General features: G+C 39.6%; 1 protein-coding gene across 4 annotated transcripts in view; it reads left to right on the forward strand.

Annotated features, from left to right (window-relative positions):
- The first annotated feature begins 1,082 nt into the window (after window positions 1–1,082).
- The window catches only part of card11 (caspase recruitment domain family, member 11), a 30,275-nt gene continuing 11,086 nt past the window's right edge, over window positions 1,083–20,271 (forward strand). The window contains exons 1-7 of one of the 4 annotated variants that reach the window (XM_015024542.1): window positions 1,083–1,834; window positions 13,321–13,524; window positions 14,094–14,231; window positions 16,501–16,677; window positions 17,196–17,344; window positions 18,762–18,941; window positions 19,241–19,387. In XM_015024542.1, the coding sequence (XP_014880028.1) occupies window positions 13,332–13,524; window positions 14,094–14,231; window positions 16,501–16,677; window positions 17,196–17,344; window positions 18,762–18,941; window positions 19,241–19,387 (984 nt within the window). In that variant the 5' untranslated portion in view covers window positions 1,083–1,834; window positions 13,321–13,331. Of the gene's footprint in view, window positions 1,835–5,351; window positions 7,498–13,320; window positions 13,525–14,093; window positions 14,232–16,500; window positions 16,678–17,195; window positions 17,345–18,761; window positions 18,942–19,240; window positions 19,388–20,271 lie in introns of those variants that run through there. The other 3 variants (XM_015024538.1, XM_015024541.1, XM_015024540.1) reach the window with 3 other exon arrangements.

A 20,271-nucleotide genomic window follows, 5' to 3' on the forward strand; every position in this document is an offset into this window, starting at 1 on the left:
TTGATTCTTCAGACCTGGAGGGCGAATTTTCATGGAAAAAAATCAAGTCAAATTAAAAAAAAAAAAAAAAAAAGAGAAATATCAGTAAAGAGGAGAAACAGGTTTTTACCAATACAAATTTCTGAAGATGATCAATATTCTGGCTCAAACATAGAGAAAATTATTGCTTTTCTTTTGAAAAAGTTCGCAAATCGGTAAAGTCGTTAGAAATTCAAGACTTTTCGTCGTCATGTTTTATCTTAATAGATTAAACTTTTTTTTCGCAATTAATTTTGTTTTCACAAGTCAATTATCACCTTTACAAATCACAAACTCTAAACAGTCTGGCATAATTCGCTACATGCTTGTGCTAATGCTAAAAATGACATTTTCATTTTGAAAGTAGATTAAAGGAGCTCTGGTTCAAGCACTTTATTTATATTTGAAATTGGAAGCGATCAAATACAGACCAGACAAATAATCCCTTTAATTCAGTTCACATCCGAAACCAAAACTTCAGCGCGGAGTGACTGGACGCAAACAAGCAATAAAAAGCTAATTTGACAGACTGACAGACTACTTTTTTGTTTGGCGGCGCCTCCATGTCACCCACCTGGCCCGCATAGCTTCGGGTCAGCAGGGCCGCATATGAAAAACATATGGAAAACAGCCACTGCTCTCCTATAAGAACCGAGCTTTGTTTCTCCAAACTGGGGATGTTCAGAGACTGCTTGTAAGATACTAACTATTAATAATCACTCCACTGATCCCAAAAATAATAATTTCAGAATAAGCTTTATTTGCAAAGTTTGTGTACACAAATTAAAACACTAAAATATATACACTTTAAATGAGAAACTTAAAGATAAATATAAAATACAAACACATTTATACCTAGATACGTATACATTAGTGTTGGCAGCATATAAATAAGGATCTCGGTGTGATGAAGTTAATGCTGAGTTGTTCGTCACTTACAGGCTAGAAACGGGCATTAACTGTGTGTTAGATCTTACAGGGGGGTTTACCTAGACCCAGAATAAAACCAGCCTCTTCAAATAATAAAAAAAAAAAATCTTTTGATAGTGAAAAGCAGACTTAGTCACGATTCAGAAAGTGATTCAGTTCAACCATCTTCTAAATAACACTCGGGGCTTGTTTTGCTCGCACCGTGCGGGCTATAATTGGATCATTGCTCATTCTTTGTGAGGTTGTGGTTGGTTGGAACCATTGTTTCTCTTAGAAGATGTAAACCGTGGGACCAAAGCATGCAGCTTGATGGAAATACTGAAGAGTCTCCTTCTTGTGTTGACATGGCGCAGCTGAGGGAGTAAACAGAGAGTTCACGTTGGGCGAAATTAAGAAGAACGAGCTATTATTGGACTCGCAGTTGATTTTAAAGGTGGAGGTGAGCAGTCATTGGCCACTTTGTCCGTATCTGATCACAGCAGCAGCAGCAGCAGCAGCAGCAGCGGTGGAGTTGAGCTCTTCCTTTCACAGCAGCAGCAGCAGAGAGCTTATTTCCATCTGAGCTCAACCCGCCCACCTCCGCTCTCTGTCTGCCTCTCTGGGCGACAGTTTCTCTCCGCTTCGGTCTGTCTCCACTTCACTCTGCGGCTCAGAGAGACGGGGCTCAACAGCCGCCGAGTCCGACCGGCTTTATTCTAACACCTGCTCCTCCTCGAGTCGGATACATGGAGACAACCTGAGCGTAAAAAACTTTTTTTCCCCTCCTCCTTCTTCTTCTTCTTCTTTTTCTTTTCTGCGGAGCGCGCGCGCTTCTTTGGTTGTCTTTCTCAAGAAACTACCAGAACATCTGTTTGATTTCCGGCGGACCTTTGGATCATCATTTCAGGTGAGAAAAGCTGACCCCGCGGGTCTCTACGTGTGTCCGTGTCTGAATTTAAATGCCATCAGTCGGGGGGGTCATGAGTGGAGAACCGAGGCGCACAGGCTCTCTCTCACTCCACAGGCTAAACGTGTCGTCGAAAGCAGAGCTGTGTTTTCCCCTCATGTAACGATACGAAGTTGCTTATAATCTGCTTATATGGACTAGAAAGGTCCAAGTCTGCCTCTGTTCCCTCGCCTCTGACATGCTCTTGGCTCAAGCCGGAGGAGAGAGTTTAGTTTCTTTGTCATCACTAAGTCTTTATCAGCCCTCATGAAAATGCTTGGGATTCCAGCAGCAGGTGCCGCGGATAATGGGAACCAGTAAGCCTGGGAATCAGAGAGGCAGTGGGGGGAAAGGGGGCTAAATCAAGCACATGAGTTAAATCAATCATCTGCAGCACTATGACTTCCACTGCCTGGCAAAGGTATTCACATACCTTGAACCTTTAGACATTTTGACTTTCTACCTACTTTGTGTTATATTTGGATTTGATAAGTGGCAGACCAATGCAAAGTAATGTGTTTTTTTTTCTCAGATTGGACAACAATACATGGATTTTCAAACATTTTTACAATCAAAATCGGAAAGTGTTGCATTTATATTCACGTCTCAATCTGTTTTGCATATCAAGAGACTGAAATGTCTCAAGCTCAGTCAGATTGGATGGAGAGAGGCAGAAAACAGCAGTTTTTAAGCTCAATTGGATTTAGGTCTGGACTTTGACTGGGCCATTCTGACACACACACACACACACACACACACACACACACACACACCTGCTTTTACCTAAACCATTCTCTTTTTTGTACTGCTTTGTATTTATCTCAGTATTATTGATATTAACAAACCTCATTGTGCTTCAATACTCAGGTGGATTTATGCTGAATTTAACCACTTTTTGGGGAGTAGGTGTCATGTGAGAGCAGTTGGCTACACTTGTTTATATTTAGAAGGAATCAGAGAAAAGGTGGGTTGAGTACAAATGCAGGCTATTTCAAGTTACTGAAAGTTGTTCACATGTATGCACTACTTTCTGTTTTAATGTGTGTGCACAACCCAAGAGGAGTCTGTGCATGCTCCAAAATCCATCAGAGGCTCATTATGTTGGTCATAATTTCAAACCTTTCCGCATATTTGCAGAATCGAACCCGAACTGTGTTGTGGTATACACGGCACCTGTCTGCTGTTCACTGTTTTTTTTTTCTCTTTTTTTTCTTTTGTTTGTTTTAATGCAAATTATTTCAGTTTTTTCAAATAATGGCTGTCAGAGCCGAACCTCTGGCCCCCTTTTGCTCTTTCTGTCGACACAATAGGAACACATGTATCAAGTTCCTGCAGGCTTCGGCTCTGCGGCTGGACAATGAAGCCTTTATGACAATTTGTACACCTGAACCAATCATATCTGCCTGCATCAGAGCACCAGAACGGTGCGCTGATGGCGAACCCCCAGAAACCCCGGGCCCGCGGCTCTGGAGGTTCGGCTCCGATTGGGATTGACAGGAAGGTCCAGCAGTAGGATTGGTTTCGATGTTTGATCGCACAAGTGAGTGGGGGAACAAAACTGCTCGACAGCTCTCAGACGAAACAGATGCCAATTGTTCACAGTGTAAATTATTCACTCGTGAGGCTTGAGTGAGTTTCTTTGCGGCAATAAAATCAGTGAAAGTGTGAAGAAAGGATTTATGGAATTGACTTGCTTAGCTTTGGTTACAGATGTCATTCAAGTTGGTCATTTATAGTAGTTAGCTTTTTTTTTTTTTTAATTCCTCAGTGTGTTGAAGTGCGGTGATGCAATAAAGCAGGCAAGAATATGCTTCCAGTATGAGCTCCTGACACATGCCGCAAGTAAACACAGTAAGCAAAACCTTCCTCTAAAACGGCTGTCAAACCCATTTTCATTTCGGGCCTTATTAAAAATATGAATGTTCTTAAAGGGCTGGTTATGTCAGGATATATTGATAAAACCAATTAAACTGTTAAAATATCAATAATTAGCAGTTCCTCCCTGATTTAGTGTTTTTTACAATCAAAATTACAGATTTTGTGGTGCCAATTTAGAAATATTAGTAAAGAGTTGTTATATTATTTGCACTAATGTTAAGTATAACTTTTTATTACTCTCTGTATCAGTTATGGACTATAACTTGACATCAAATAAAGTTGAGGCAGCTGTCACTTAACCTAATTTTTTTTTTTTTTTTTACCAATTTTGAGAAAATTTGCCATAACATCAGAAAGAAATGTTGATTTTGTGTGAATTTTGCAGATTTGTGAAGAACTGGAAAAACCTATTGATGTAATTTGAAGTTTAGAGGGCCACATAAAGAGCTACGCCGGGCCAGATTTGGCCCCTGGGCCTTGAGTTTGAAACATGTGCTCCAAACAAAGGTTCATTAGTTTACATTTGTAATACGGAGAAATTACAATTTCATTGAAATATCCGTATTTCAATTGATTTTACAGAGACGGCTTGTCTGTGCAAGATATGTGAAATCCTGTGATTTTATCATGATTGTTTTGTGGTATTCATGGTGGGGATGATAAAGTAATCTTGGTGGAAAATGATCAGATTCGACACTCATGCTGTGACTCTGTGTACAGGCTGCAGCGCCTCTTGCCTTAAAGTTAGTCACTCATCATCAATTCATTATAACCATTACGTTTATCTCTCCAACTGTGCTGCCAAAGTGTACAAAAAGATGGAGTTCAATCACTTTTTGAAAGCAGCATTCATTGATGCTGTCATTGAACCCGCCGTGGAAAAGTTGTTTCAACTTTTCCAAGTAGCAATTATCAACACAGCTTGGGGAGTTTTCAAATATTATTGATATAATCATCAGCTTTATTAAAGACACAAATAGGTCCATAAAGAATACTAACAATAAAAAAACCCACCTAATTATTTTGATAACTTTTTGATCCTCACTTCTGTTGTTTCCCACGTTTTTGACAGCAACACCTCAGTGTTTCTTGTCAAAGTGAGCTCTGTCTTTATCAGGAAAAGTAAGTCTACATTCTTACTATGAATGTGTTTGCTTACAGCCTGTATTTGTGTTTCATTGTCTCATTGAAAGGAAGTAGGTTTTGAGTTGCCCCGTTGTCTTGATGCACTCGGTAAATGACGGCTTCATAAATTTTTAAGGAAGCCTCCAGCTCTCGCATGTCGTTTGTGTGGCATCATTTTGGGTATGTGGTTAGAGAACAAAAACAAAAACACACTGACACGGTGACAGACGAGCAAAAAGACCATCTTAGTATTGAAGATTATAACCTATGTGTTTGAAAACTGTATCTGTATACAAAAATATTGTTTAAATTTCGTCTTTATCTTTCATCTTCCGTTCTCCTGGTACATGATGAACAGAATATTGTTCAACCCAAGTAAGGAAGAAAAAAAAAACCTTTCCGGTGAAAATCTTTTTATTCCAAACGTAAACAAAAATTCACCAAAATTGTAAAAAAAAAAAAAAAAAAAAAAACACAGAAAAAAAACAAACTACTACTAAAAATTTAAATTAATGTCAGTATGTAATAAAATACTCATAGTACAGTAATTGATTAATACAAGAAAAAAAAAATCATGCTATAATGTTTGTTCAGTAATTTAAAACAAAAGTGTAAAATAGGAATTAATTGGAAAAAAGTTAGTTAATTCTAATACTGTTAAACATTTATATAACAATACATAATCTAGTTATTGTTTTTACTTTAAAACACAATTAATTAGATTACTTAGCCTTAAGCTAATTAGTTTGTAGGGATGTCTACCTGATTATCGGGCCTTACGGCTTACAAACTTTAGTTTAAAACAATGTTGAGTTTACAGTAAAGATGAGTGGAAATCTTTATGTTTCTACCCCAGAGAAATGTGTAGTAGCTTTTTTTTCCTCCCCTTTTAAGCCAGATGACAAGCAGTGTGCAGCAACAGGTCGGGGAGGGGCAAATGTGCTTTTCTCGATGCTCCGCACGAACACAGTAAGGCAAATCCTCCGACATCTAAAGCTAAATGTTTGCAATTTGTAAACCGTAACTTGGGATTCCTTGTTACCCAATGATCTGATAGGTAATGATATGCACATCTTTTCATAAATAACGCTGCTGTTTTATTCTTTAACGGTCATATTGGTCCATATTGACAATACATTGTTCACCAGGTGTTCTGGGCTCCCGTTTTCTAGTCCTATTTTAACTTGAACGGATCTAACGAGTGGCTGTTGCTCCGTCATAAAAGACAGCTAGACTCATTAAACTCATGTGTTCAGAACTGAGAAATTATGACTTTGCCTCATAATTTCCCTGATTATCTGTGTGACTGGGATTAGTAGAGCGGTGGAGCAAGGCAAATTTAGCCTATGTGGTAGCTCTGATTTGAGACCACGCAGTCAAACGAGCGCACTTTGCTGTTTTTCCGACTTGGAGCCTGTAGAAAAAGTTGAATTTGTCCAACATTTAGAGTAATATTGTCACATGTAACGCATCTGACTCATGTACATTCGCAATAACAAAGATGGGCAAAATCTGAATTGAGCACTCTGAAGTCTGCTTTCATTTCACTTTAACAAAGGGAGTTCACTAAAGGCTAACTGTGTAAACTCAACAATATACAGCCAGTTAGTAATTATGCATATTATAAAGACGCAAAACATGTAAAATCACTCTTGTCTTTTTTTTCACCTCCCTAAATTTGCACATATGTTCATTTGCATAGTAAAAAGAAGATTTATTCTGACTTCCCCAAAATTTAAAAAAAAAAAAAAAAAAAAAAAATTCATAAGTCTTCACTTGCAACTGTTGGGTCACAAATAGATAAATAAATAAATCTCTTGCAATATTCACCCGAGGTGGAGTTGGAAATTCAAAGGCAAAATGATGTTGAAGTAACCCGAGTTATGAGAAAAAGAGGGTGGAAACGATGAGTTTGCTAAGTGCATCTTGCAGGTTGCTTGTCTGCATTGCTGCATGTGTCTGTGTTGCTTTGATCAAAAAAAAAGATGGGTAAAAATGAAAGGTCTAGATTGTGTGTGTGTGTGTTGCCCTGAAAAAAAGAAAAAAACACAGTTGTATACATACAAGGGCTTGAGTGTACGGGCTTAAATAAGAATAGAGGAAGAGAGCTGCGACACACATCTGGTTTGAAAAGGAGGAAGCAAGGATCAGCTTTCTCGGTAACAAAGTCCAAAATAGGAGAACAGAGAAGAGGAAACATGTGTGGTTACTTATGGGGGGTCTGTGTTGTGATGTGTTGATGTGCACTTGCGCTTGTGCAGGAATTGCATCTGGCTGCGTGCTGCTGGTCTGAGTGTTTGCGGTTTTGTCATCTGTCTGCATCGACTTGAGGCAACAACGCATGCAAGGCTGCAAACTACAAACAATGGCTTCCAATGCGGAGCTGGGGTCGTGGGGTCAATTAGTCGCTGCTCCGGCGTTTGTTGCATAACCCCAGTTTAAACCAGGATGTGCCATTCAAATGCGGCACGAAAGCGCAAGCCGGAGCTCATTCACAGGCCATGAAGAGTGTGTGATTGTGTGTGTTTACCTGTGCTGGGACATCGGGCAGTCTTGATTTGCGTAACTGTTGGCTACAGGTCACAAAGCAGGATTGTGGAGTGACACCTACAAACCTGAAGGTATGCAAATGCTTTGCGATGCAGGCACGATGTGTTGGTGTTGATGTGTGTGTTAATGTTTGAAAGAGGGTGGGGGCAATGGGACGCAAGGGGGAGTGAGGAGACAACAGGGGAGTACAAAAATGACAAGTATGCAGGATAAGAAACTGCATGAAAACAATGTTTTATGGTGAAATGTGTCAGGTTGAGTTTGCGTAGCTACGCGTCACGTTTCTTCATGTTTCTGTGCCTTGGGTTTTACATATCAGGACCTAATAAAAATAAACTATCCGGTCTTCAACAGTTCTACGTCGTTTAAATTCAACCTTAGTTGTGGAAAAACAGATGTCACTTTGTCGTTGTTCAACTATCTGAAATGGAAAATTGGCAAGTGTCGGCATGTGTAAAGCAGCGAAGGCATCGGCAGATTGCAGGTCTGGAGCATGCAGGTGTGTTAACACAACGCCAAACAGGAACGCAATCTGCAGCGAACTGGGAAAAGTTGTCAAATAATTCAGGAAGAGTTGTAAAGCCATTTCCAAACAATCCCAATCTCTCTGTGGGAAACTAATCGAGTGGAAACATTTAAGGTCGCTACTCCTGGGTAGCCAGGAGTAGACATCCGACACGTTTCTCCCCTGCGTCAGATCACACAAGAGAATATGGCAGAACAAGATTGCATCTTGGTTAATGCAATGTCTTTTGGATTAGATGAGACCTAATTTATAAAACGTGGCATTAAACTAAGTTTAATCCAGGATGACCTGATATTTTAAGGCATTGAATCCCCTTTACCTGTCGGCTCGTTGTATCAGAGACTGATACCAGTTTACAAGCATGGTGGTGATAAAATGGTAAAGATAGGCGTCTTGCAGTTACTGAGTTGACCATAAACTCCTCTGTGTAGAAACGTATTCCAGATTCAAATGTGAGGCAATCCGTTCCGGTTCCAGAGTAAAAAGGTTGGAAGAACCTGGACGATAACCTCCGGTACAGAGACGGCAGCATATCTGCAACCAAATGTCTGAAATACCTCGACCAAATCGAAAAGCTATCAGCTGTTTGAGTTGTGGATAAATGAATTGCAGCATTGATGAACTGCCAGAAGTCTTGGCAAGACTTCCTTTACTACATTGATGGACTGTCGTTCTTGTCCTCCACGCTGTGTTGAATTAATATTTATTGGTCCGGCATGTGTCACACATTTTTCTCCACTTGAGGTTAGATTAAATGATTTTAAAACCTGGTAAAGTCCCACAGATTTAGTTTTTTCTTCTCAATACTCTTAATGTGTTGCACCATGGACTCGCTTCCTTTTTGTCTGTTTTCACTGTGACACGATTGATGTCTGGTGTAAAAGTGAAGCCGAAACAGATTTTACTCAACAGTGTCGGCTTGTTTGCGGATTGCTTTTGGCAGCAACTCAGCCCGTGTGATATCCTGCCTCGGGCTGCCTCGCCTGGCATCAACCACAGTCTCAACAATTAAGTTGAACTCTACAAATAGAAAACCGTTACAATGGAAATTCGGAGGTGACAATTTGACAGCGCAAAAATGGAAACAAAATTCTCACTTTATCTTTGTTTTGCTTAGTGTCAAGCTGTTGCATACACTTTCCAAATTAGTCAGAAACACATGTGTTGCCTGGTGGTTATATCTGCAGAGTATCACATCAGCAGCCAGAGTTTGAGTCCTTCCACACCCAAATGTCAGGTTTCAACTTTACTGTCACCTATCATTGTTTAGCTTTAGGTGTTAAAAATATATGTTGCATGGGTTTTGCTGTCTGCCTTGTTAGTCCCCCAATCTTAGTGTTGTACTGCTCCAGATCAGCCTTGGTTTTGGTTTGTTTTGGTCCTGTTTGCATTTTTACTCAACCTTGACTCGGCTTTGGACATGCTGGACTCGTTATTTATTTATTTATTTTTTGTTCTAAGAATAGTCAAGACCACAGCTGCAACATACTTTTTATAGAGCAAATTAATGTGAAACTGCAGACTGCATTCAAATTGGACTAAAAATGACTTCACTTTCTGGCTTTCATCTACCATCCTTGTTGCTACATCCTGGCGATGAGATGATAAGTGAAGCAGGAGCAGAGTAAATATGCCAATTTTTTTTTTTTTTTTTTTTTTTTAATTCGTACATCATGAAGAAAGGAAGTTAAGTCTTCCATGTCCGATTCAGCTTATATACAAGCTTGGCTTCACCTAAATGTCATGCGAGAACACTTTACTGAAAAAGTTGCAGCAACAACTACATTACTGGTTTGGTCCTGTTCTAACCCCCTTCATAGTCTTGCTCTTAAGTTGGTACACTTCGGTCTTGACTCGTCCTGGGGGCACGGGCTCTTGACTACAACTAATCTTACTCTAATGACCTCACCCTATTTCTCACCTTGTATATTTGGTCTGCAGGTCTCTTCCATTAGTTCATTCCCAGCCAGATTCATCTCCATTTGCAGATCCTGCGCTGTTCCTCCACATTTTCTTAACCATCTCAGTTGTGGTACAGGCCACGTCGATTCTGCACAAGCGATTTGACTGATGCCACACTTCATTCATTCATTGATCGGCCCATTGATATACCAATAACAACATCTCAACCAAGATTTTGGATCAGACCGTAGTAGTTGGCGAGATGTTGAGCTGCAAATTAAGTATGGTCAAACATTGAGGTATGAAACCTTTGTATCAATTGTGCCGGAAGAGCGCGTACAACTTCCACTGAACGGGGTACACCACAACGAACAAATATATCAATATGCTGAGAGATTTTGGAGAAACTGGCCACCCAAAGTTGCAAACACAACATAGCATCATTGCGGAATCGACCACAACTCCTGTACGTTCATAGATAGACATTAACAGTCTGTGAGACAAGTTGTTTATCTCATCCCTCCAGATCCAGACATTTTCTCTACCTGACAGGAAGAAGGAAAGTTAAAGGCTCTGTTTTTATTTTTGTTCCAGCAAAATACGGCAGCAAACATTAAACCTTATGGGCTTGTAAAGCACTAGAAGAGCCAATATTGGTTCTATACGCAATAAGAAAAAACTTAGAATCAGTTCTACATTTCACAGGAAGCCAATTTAGAGAAGTTATAATTGGAACAGCACGATCTCTTTCAGAACTATTTTGAATGGTGAATGACCAGTCAAAATAGTTGACTGGTCATTCACTATTTTTCAACCTTGTGTCTAAAATAGAGTTTTTTTTTTTAAATTCTAATTTTAGAAAAACTTTACTCAAACTTACTAAATGTGAGATTTAAAAGATGAGTTCAAGGTGACTTGATGCAACACTGGAGAACATCCAGAACATCTTATTCTGGATGTTATGTCATCCAGAATAAGAATAAAATCAGAACTTAATCTCAAAGGATCCTAGAACCAAATGTATCATTTTTTTCCTGGTTAAATCGTAGAACAATGTTACAAATGGAAGTTTTGAAGTTTGCGAGCCAGCACAGAGTTCATCGATGAATGGAGCTGGGTCTTATCTGTCACGTTTTCTTCAGAAAGAATTAAAAGAAAGAATGGAATTGGTTCAAAGCCACAACCCTGTGGAACGCCACGCTAAAGAGAGTATAAATTTAGGCTGGTCTTTGATGAAGTTCGCTTAAAATAAGATCTTATCAGACATCTGTTGCCGCCTCCTCATCTCTTTCTGAATTTAGCAGAAGTAGCAGCTTCCTGGGTAACATGAATCTCTTAAAGTCATAGCCTCAGAGACATTGTTGCGTTCTGTATTTTGACATTTTTGATATTTAGGTGTAGAGAAGAAGCAATTTCTTATAACTTCCAATATTTTGAAAATAATTAGACAAGACAAAATATGGTTTGTCTTGTCTAGAGAACATATAAATTAGTGACTTTCTACAGGTTCCTTCAGTGGGGTAGCAGCACCTGAAACATTCATTAATGTCCATTAATTAAAATTATTGGGGCTTCTAGGTCATAATGCATTCACAGTGCAGCCTGAAGGGACCAAATTCCGATTTTTTTGTCAAATCATTTTTTTTTTTTTTAGCGGTTGTCGTTCGCACTTCCAAATAAATACGACCTGTATTTGTTCTCCAATCTGAACGGGCAAACGACCTGAAAGTGTCCCGCATGCGCAGTAGAGGGCGCAATAACGTCACACGTACAAATTGTTCTGCCAACCGCCATAAAGAAGAAGAAGTGCTCGGTGTTTGCGGAAGTAAACATCGACTCTAACGGTGGAGCATAGTTTACACATTTGAAGTTGATGTCCGACCGGAGCAGCATATTAACAACTTTATCCTCACTATCGTCCGCCATGGTTGTTTTTTTCTCTCTCTTTCCCCCGCTGACGAATATCAGGACGCAGAATAGGGACATTTGTTGCGTATCGGTGACGTTAACGTCGGATGAACGCGACCTGGCCGTTGAGATTCAGGTCACATTTGAATCGGATAGTATCGGATATCCGGATCGCATTCGAAAAAAAGCCGACCTGTGTTGTTCAGACTGTCATGAAAAAAATCGGATACAGGTCGCATTACATAAAAAAAATAAAAATAAATAAAAATCGGAATTGGCTGACTCCACCCCCGTTTCCCCGATTTCCGTTTGTCATTCTCACACAAACACGAATAATAGAGAAAAATGTACTCTATTCTTTGAGCTGTTACTGTTAAAAATAAAATTTCATTCCACAGATTTATTTTACTTCAGTAACTGGAAAAATAACTTGTTACCTTCATTTGTCCTAAAAATGCTGTATTTATCAAATATTAACTTAAAAAAAATTGACTTCGCAATTTAACACACTGAAATTGGGCCTCTGTCACTTTAAGAAGCTCCAGTTCTTTCCGACACTGCCCTCAGCAGCAGTGCTTCTCTGTTATGCCATTTACAACTGGAGCAATGGACTGATAAGTAATTTGTATGTTCAGGTGATTTGAAGTTTCAGCCGATTTTAAATAATAACTTACAATTTCAAGGAAAAATGCATGATTTACAAAGTCACCAACATTTCCCACTGTTATTTGATGTGGGATATCTTTGCTTAAAGGTGTTCCATGTATTTAAGCATGTGGAGTCTACGCAGGTTTCCTCATATATTCTTACCTAATCCAAGCACAGACCTGCTTGTTCTTCGCTGAGACACAGATCGAATTGTTTTCGGCAGGAGGTTATCAGATTTAACTGGTGGTGTCAGATGAAAAAGGATAAAAGTGGCAAGGACAATTTATTTCATTCCATTTGAGTCTCTCTAGATTTATAAGCATATTGTGAAGTCCATTAAGGAGGTGGTTTGAGTCAGTAGATTGGAAACAGCCCCCATTAGATTCCTGCAGCTGCTGTAGATGAGACGGAGCGCTGTGATCAAAATCTAAACTGTATCTTAAAAACTCGCTTCAGTTTTCCTTTACCACCACCTCTACAACCAAATAAGAGTGATTACATCATGGGAAAGTATATGTGAACATGAAGGAAAATGACAGACATAATCTGTTTTGTGAAAATATTTGCTTATTACATCCGTTGGAGAATATTTGCATACATAATCCAAATGATTCGCTTTTTAAAAACCGACATTCTCATAGTTAGTGCTGATTTTTTTTTTTTTTACTCTGTGTGGAGGGTGGCTCTATTTCTCACACACTTCTTAGTACGTTTTACCTAAATTAAAGCCCTTTCATGAAAGACTGTTTAAAGCACAATTTGCGGTTTGTGAAACTTTTTACTCAGGTTGATTTCTGACGTAAGTCTCAATGGGTGCCTCGGGCAGCATTCTTCCAAGAACCGCCACTGCTCACAGTCACAGGCCAAGCAGCGAAGTGAACTGTTCCTGTCCGTTTTTGCCGTTTGTCAGGGCCGTGAGAGATGGACGAGAACGGGACGCTGGAGGACAACGATGCGTTGTGGGAGAAGGTGGAGTGCAAGCGCTACGAGCTGTGTCGCAACATCACTCCAGCGAAGCTCACCCCGTACCTCCGACAGTGCAAAGTGCTGGACGAGCAGGACGAGGACGAGATCCTCAACTCCCTGCTGCTCCAGGCGAAAGCAAACCGCACGAGTGAGTAAAAGAGATGTCATGATTTGTAGGGAAAAAAGTCCCATATGGTGAAACGTTACGATTGGATGTGGAATTATGTTCATTTGCTGGCTCTGAACTTTAGAAATAAAAGCCTTTGAGGGTCTACTTTTTTATCCAAATGCTAGCTTTTGAATAAAAATCTAGTGAAAATTGTGACTGCCTGTGACTTAGATAATGAGCCATGAGGTTTTTACACATTTCTTCCTGTCTCACAATGAATACGCTTTCAGACATAAAGTTATTATCGGACGTCTGCTGCAAAGCAGAAGCTCTGAGTTTTTTGTTTCTCTATAAAATTTTGTTATTTCAGTGAACTTTTATGATCTTCCACAGGCCACAAAAAAGCCATGAAGGTCTCATCAGGTCTGCCTTCAGGCAGTAGATTTAAAAATGACAAAAATTACCCCGTTACTCTGTGATTGTAGATGAAGATTAAAGGCAGTTGTTTGATTTTTGTTTTATAACAGAGAGCAGGAGCATTGTGTTTGCATCCGCTGAACTTAAAAAACAAAACAAAACAAAAAAATCTTTCTTTAACTTTCCTTTAGGTCGCCTGCTGGACATCCTTCGCACCAAAGGAGAGCGGGGATATGGGGCGTTTCTGGAGAGTCTGGAGTTTTACTACCCTGAACTGTACAAGTCGGTCACAGGGAAAGACCCAACGAGACGATTCTCCACCATCGTCGGTGAGTCCCGGACATTTTGAGACTTGGGGTTTACCGATTTATCGGTGCCAATTTCATTAGATCTGTGATTGGCTGATACTTACATGTGAAGCCGATGTTATTCTCTGATCTTACCTGCTTCAGCAAAGGTCTAAAAATCAAACACTGTCCTCTTCTGCTTTCCTGTGAGAGAGGTTTGGCTGATGGACCGGCCCACCACGTCATATCTGCACGTTTGCAGATATGCAGTTGCCAACTGAGCAACTTTTTTGCTACCGTTAGCAACATTTTGGACAAAAAAAATAAATAAATAAATTGTATTGGCCAAAATCTGTATCGACACGTCAGGATTTTTGAAGATCAGTAATCGGAGATCGGTTCTCCCCTATCTGAGACGCAAATGTTTATATTTGTTCAGAACCTTTTTTGACTCTGTCACTTTCCAGCCATAAACTTTTATCTTGATATTTTACTGGGATTTTATTTGATTTACCAACATGGAAGTGTAAGAAAAATTATAATTTATTTCCAGTAACCTTTACTTGGCCGTAAAGACATTAATGGTTTTGTTGAAAGCTTATTGCAAGTCCTGGAGGAGACAGAGCAGAGAAAGCTACTCTGTTCATATAACACCAAATGTTTAAAAATCTTTTTAACTTCCTTGCAAAACAGCATGCTGTTGGGAAATGTGTGAAAATCCTGATTGGTGTACGCACTTCTGAAGACGATATGCCTTCCAGCAGTAACACTACGTAAATACTAATCCTCAGAGCTGTGATTTGATGGTTAAGATCAAACTTCATTCATGTGTTCGCCTGCCCCCTTCAAAGTCCAAACCGTAATTTCTTAAAAGTTTGCGTTTTGGGGAACAGACCGACTGAGCTATTGTGTAAAAACGAATGCTCTCTAAATTCAGTTTCTAGATGAGCAAAGCAAGTCGAGACAAAGTTGTAGTTTCAGCTCATAAACAATGTGACCGCTACAATAATGCACTTTGCAACAGAATAACAGACTTAAGGTCACAAAGAGACAGATTACTCCTTTCTGCTAGCCATCTAGTTTGGAGTGGGAAATCATTACTTTTAGGGTTTGGGTTAGTAAAGTAAGTTACGGCGATGTAGGGAGATTTCGCCTAAACATCTTCCCGTTATGCTGATAAAGTCGCATCAGCCCAAAAGCGCCTGCAGCCAATAAACACCCGAGCTGAGGAAGAGACAACGCTGCGTCTGGACATCTGTAAAACCATCCCCATGGCCGACATTGTTACCAGTTTCTCTCAGCCTTCACTGATGTTGCTGGAGTTACTGGAACAAACTGGATTCAATCACTTTGCGAGAAAAACTGAAGTCTTTGGATTGTTTATTTTTACAAAGTTGAGATTCAAGGTGGCGATCCAATGATCAAAAACATAGACGTGAAATAAAAATCAAAAATAAAGATCGTAGAATTTGAATTGATTGACTCATAAGTAAACAAAGATAAATTTACTATTCTAGAAAAACGGCTTGAGCTCTGATTTGTAGAAATTCGTCACATGTCTCTTCGAGCATCACCCGAAAGATTACATTTGAATAACGATTGATTAAGGCGCCTAATCATGCAGTCGCTTGTGGGTGATTTTTCTTGTAGAGGTTGACTGACATTTTCTTATCTGATAGAAACAAGCTGCAGTACCAAGAAACGGATGAACTCCTCTGCTTTTTCTTTTCCTTTTTTTTCTTCAAATGTACTATAATTGATCGTTCTGTGGGACAGGAAAATACTCATCAGATTAGTAATTTGATTTTTTTTTAAATTAGAGATACAGCCATGTTGTTGAACTGTGGGAGGCAGCCGGAGGTACCTAGAGAGAATCAGTGCGTGTACTGGGGAGAAAATGCAAACTGACCCAAGATTGGGATTTGAACCCAGGATCTTCTTGATGCAAAGCAACCATTCTAAAAAAAACAGATGCAGTTAAAAAAAAAAAAAACAACAACAAAACCTGCATGATTATCCATCTACCGCTTTGTGCTCTACTTTGTTTTTTGGTCTTGCACACTGTTTTCTAATGAGCAATGTTAAAGTTTGTGGTAAACAATTGCGACAGTATACGCATATGAACAAAACCAGCCGTGCAACTATAGAGCTTTACACTCCGTTGAGGCAAAGCCAGACCCGCCTTCCTGGTTTTGCTTTACTGTCTGTGGTTAGAATCTGAGATGTGTCTGCATATACATATTTAAAGCTGCTATATTGTATTGCACAATAACTTCTCCTCTCTATCTTTTTCTACGCCGCCCCTCTTTAGTCGAGGAGGGCCAGGAGGGTTTGACGCAGTTCCTCATGAATGAAGTGATGAAACTGCAGAAGAACACCAAGGTCAAGACCCTGCAGAACACGGAGCTCAGCAGGAAGACCCGCACGTTGGAGGACGAGTACAAGAAGCTGCGCTTGGCTAATCAGGAGCTTCAAGCCTTCCAGCAGAGTAAAGATAGATCACATTTCACCTCCACCGACGAGCCCCACACCTTCACACAAACGGCTGGGCTTATGCGCTGGAAAATGCTAACCCCACCGCCGGCGTTTGGTTTACCTCTCTCGGTGCGCCACAGTTTAGCTTAACAAGGATTTTTAATCACTTAGCCTACCAAAGGGCTGCTTCTGAAAGTAGGACACTGTGGTCTTTGTTATCATATCCTGTGCAGTTAACCTCTGCAGCTGGCACACTGAGGCACCTTCAAGTAAGATCTAAAAATACAGCAAGAAAGCTTCTAGCCGGGTTCAAAACAGTCCACTGTAGCTTAAGCTAAGCAAACTTTTCCAACAATTTACATGCCGAAAGCCTAAATTAGTTTGGAGGAAATTATGTTAAGGTTTCACTGCTCGGCTGTAACGGGGAAAAAAATAAATAAATGAAACCACACACTTCTTTAATAAGAACAACTAATTTATGCAAATCCGTTTGTTCATGTATGGTAATTAGTTTTCTGCTGTGTTTGCCAGGGTATAACAAACTGAGAGAGGAGAGGAACTCCTTCAGCGACGAGCTGCTGAGGATAAAGGATGAAAACTACAAGCTGGCCATGAGGTACGCCACGCTGAGCGAGGAGAAGAACATGGCCGTGATGAGGAGCCGAGACCTGCAGCTGGAGGTTCCCCCACCTGAAAGCATTCGCACAAATAAAAAAGCACCGCTTCAGCTTTTTGCACATTACAGCCACAAATATTGTTTAATTATTCAATAATTGCAGTGCATAACAATGAGGTGAATGGAAAAGGATGCGTGGTTTTCCCAAATCCTTTAGGGTTAATTTTGAAATTTGTGTAAATCCCCCTTTTTCTCTGGTGACCCTAAATGAAATCTGGTGCAGTGGAGATTAGAAATCACCTGATTCGTAAAAAGAGTCTATGTGTGTGCAATTTAATCTTAGCATCAATACAGCTGTTCTGGAAACTACTAAGACCTGGCCAGTCCCCTAAACCAGACAGGCTGGAAACGAGGTTTAATTATAGAAATGTCGTCATGGAAACCCTGGGGGAGCTGCAGAGATTCACAGCTGACAGGACGACTGTCAGTCATCAAATCCGCCCTTTGTGAAAGATTAGCAAGAAGAGAGGCCTTAACGCAATCTAGTGATTATTTTCACAGTTAGTCAGTTTATTGGATAAAATATTGACACATGCTGCAGATTTATTACTTAACTACATGAGCTTGTTTTATACAATACACTGAAATGCGTAACAAAATGCAAATAAGCAAATGATTCATTTCCTTTTTTAAAGAGCAAGATAAACATTTTACCACCTAAAATGCAATAAGAGCATTCCTTTAGTGAACGCTCCATCATTCACAGCAAAGGATTAAAAAAAACCTTCTAACATCAACATGTGAAAGGCTCTTTCTGGTTGACTTAACATCAGTGCAGCGTAGGGAGCTCCACACTGTGGAAGGTTGTTCTGTTGCTAAGTCAACAGCAGAAAATACAGTATATTAGCCCGAATCTGATGATTATTTTTTAGTTAATATTTGAAAAGCAAAAAGTAGACCAATAGGAGTTTTTTATTTTTTACACAGTTTGAACCAGGTGAAGCAAAAATGGCCACTTTAGTATTTCAGGGTAGAACACACACAGTCAAAGAAGTTTTTTTTTCTGTCATAAATGCAAAATGTAAATTTTTTTTGTACAATTTTGGCTCAGTTAATAATCTTCCAGCAAATGCTATACGTCTGCATAATAATGGTTAACCCATTACTAAACTTGCTGATGATTATTTCAATAAACGATTAATCACAATTATTATGATTAATCACTTCAGCCCTAAAAAAGGCATTGTTGAATAAAAATCATAAAATCTACAAATCTTTTGAGTTTTTTAGTAACAACAAAAAAAGAAAAAAACTGGGAAACTAAAAACAATGATTTTGTCTTCATTTTTCTTCCACTTCATTATTAGGCATTACTTGATGTCAGTCTGAGATTTATGGCTGTAATGTGTTGCACTGCGTTTGGATCTCCGTTTGTCGGTGAGCGCGTTTTGAGGAAATGTCGGATTCTCTGGGCCTTACAGATCGACCAGCTGAAGCACACGCTGAACAAAGTGGAGGAGGAGTGCAAGATGGAGAGGAGGCAGAGTCTCAAGCTGAAGAACGACATCGAGAGCCGACCCAAGAGAGAGCAGATCTTCGAGCTGGAGAGGGAAAACGAAATGCTCAAGATCAAGCTGCAGGAGCTTCAGTCCATCATACAGGTAGGGAGCGTTTATCTCCTCCGAGAGTCGGTTAGGATCCACAGAATCAGCCCGCACACAGACGTCACGTTTAATATTTGACTGCAGTCGCCACCTGCGGCTTGTTGCTCAGTTGAAGCTGATTGGAGCCGAACGTGAATGAAGCCATGCAGAGTATGTGGGGAAATAATTGAGCTTTTAATGACTTTATATCCTGCTGCTCATCAGACATCTCAAGAAAAAAAAGAAAAGTTAAGCCTTGTTAAAAAAAAATAGAAAATCAACTTTGTTGTGTGTGTGTGTGTGTTTTTTTTTCTCAGCCTGGCCCCTTGCCTGCGTCAGACAAGGCCATCCTCGACATTTTGGAGCATGACAGACAGGAAGCCCTGGAGGACAGACAGGATCTGGTCAACCGCCTCTACAACCTCCATGAAGAAGTTCGACAGGCGGAGGAACTACGAGATAAGGTCACAGCTCGGCACGACACACCACACCACCCCCATTGTTAACATTGTAAGACGGTCATGTGGGTTTCAGTGGTTACTGATTTGAAAGTATAATCCGGCTTTTCTGTCTTCGTCTTCCTCCTTCTGCGTCTGGCTTTCACTTTACTGCGCACTTTTTAATGCAGTGCGTTTTTCTGCATACAATTAAACAATTTTAACATTTATTGAATGGTACTTATAGATTATGTCCTCAATAAAATCATTTAAAAAATGAGACAACATGTTGCAGAAGAATGATGATTATTGTATTATTGTTGTTGAGACTAATAAGATTTTTTTTGAGGCTGTCTTGTTTTGGTAGCTAGCCAAAGCAGATAACCTGTTAGCTTGTGGCTAACTCCAAACTAACTTTCAAACAGATCTTACCATAAAACTTTACAAATCATGACTGAGCGGGTTTTTATGTCTGGACGACATGGCTAAAAAAAAGTATCATGATATAAGTGTTTCAAATCAGTCGATATCAATAATTATCGATTAGTTTTTTGTTTTAAATATTTGAAATACCGCCAAACTGGTGACATCACCTTCCCTGTTTAATCCACAGTTTTCTCTCCACAATGTTTTTTTTTTTTTTTTTCATTTTCAGGCTGTTATGAACCAGAAACTGCTGCTGTGCAAGTCACTCAACAGGTTGTTGCTAGGCAACCAGAAAGGGAGTGAGTGGGGGGTTTTCAGTGTGAAAAATTTGTTGTCACGTTCACAAATTTTACTGGACGATAAATTTTCCCACAAGTTATCGTGATAAACGATAATATTATTGCTTTGAGACAATTTTCAAGCAATATAATGGTAAAGGCATAATAATGCAACAACACATTCTCAAAGATTAATAAACTTTAAAT

Source organism: Poecilia latipinna, unplaced genomic scaffold, assembly GCF_001443285.1.
Source record: "Poecilia latipinna isolate Pla-1442-1.1 unplaced genomic scaffold, P_latipinna-1.0 Scaffold3702, whole genome shotgun sequence".
In the NCBI taxonomy this organism is placed as follows: Eukaryota; Metazoa; Chordata; class Actinopteri; order Cyprinodontiformes; family Poeciliidae; genus Poecilia; species Poecilia latipinna.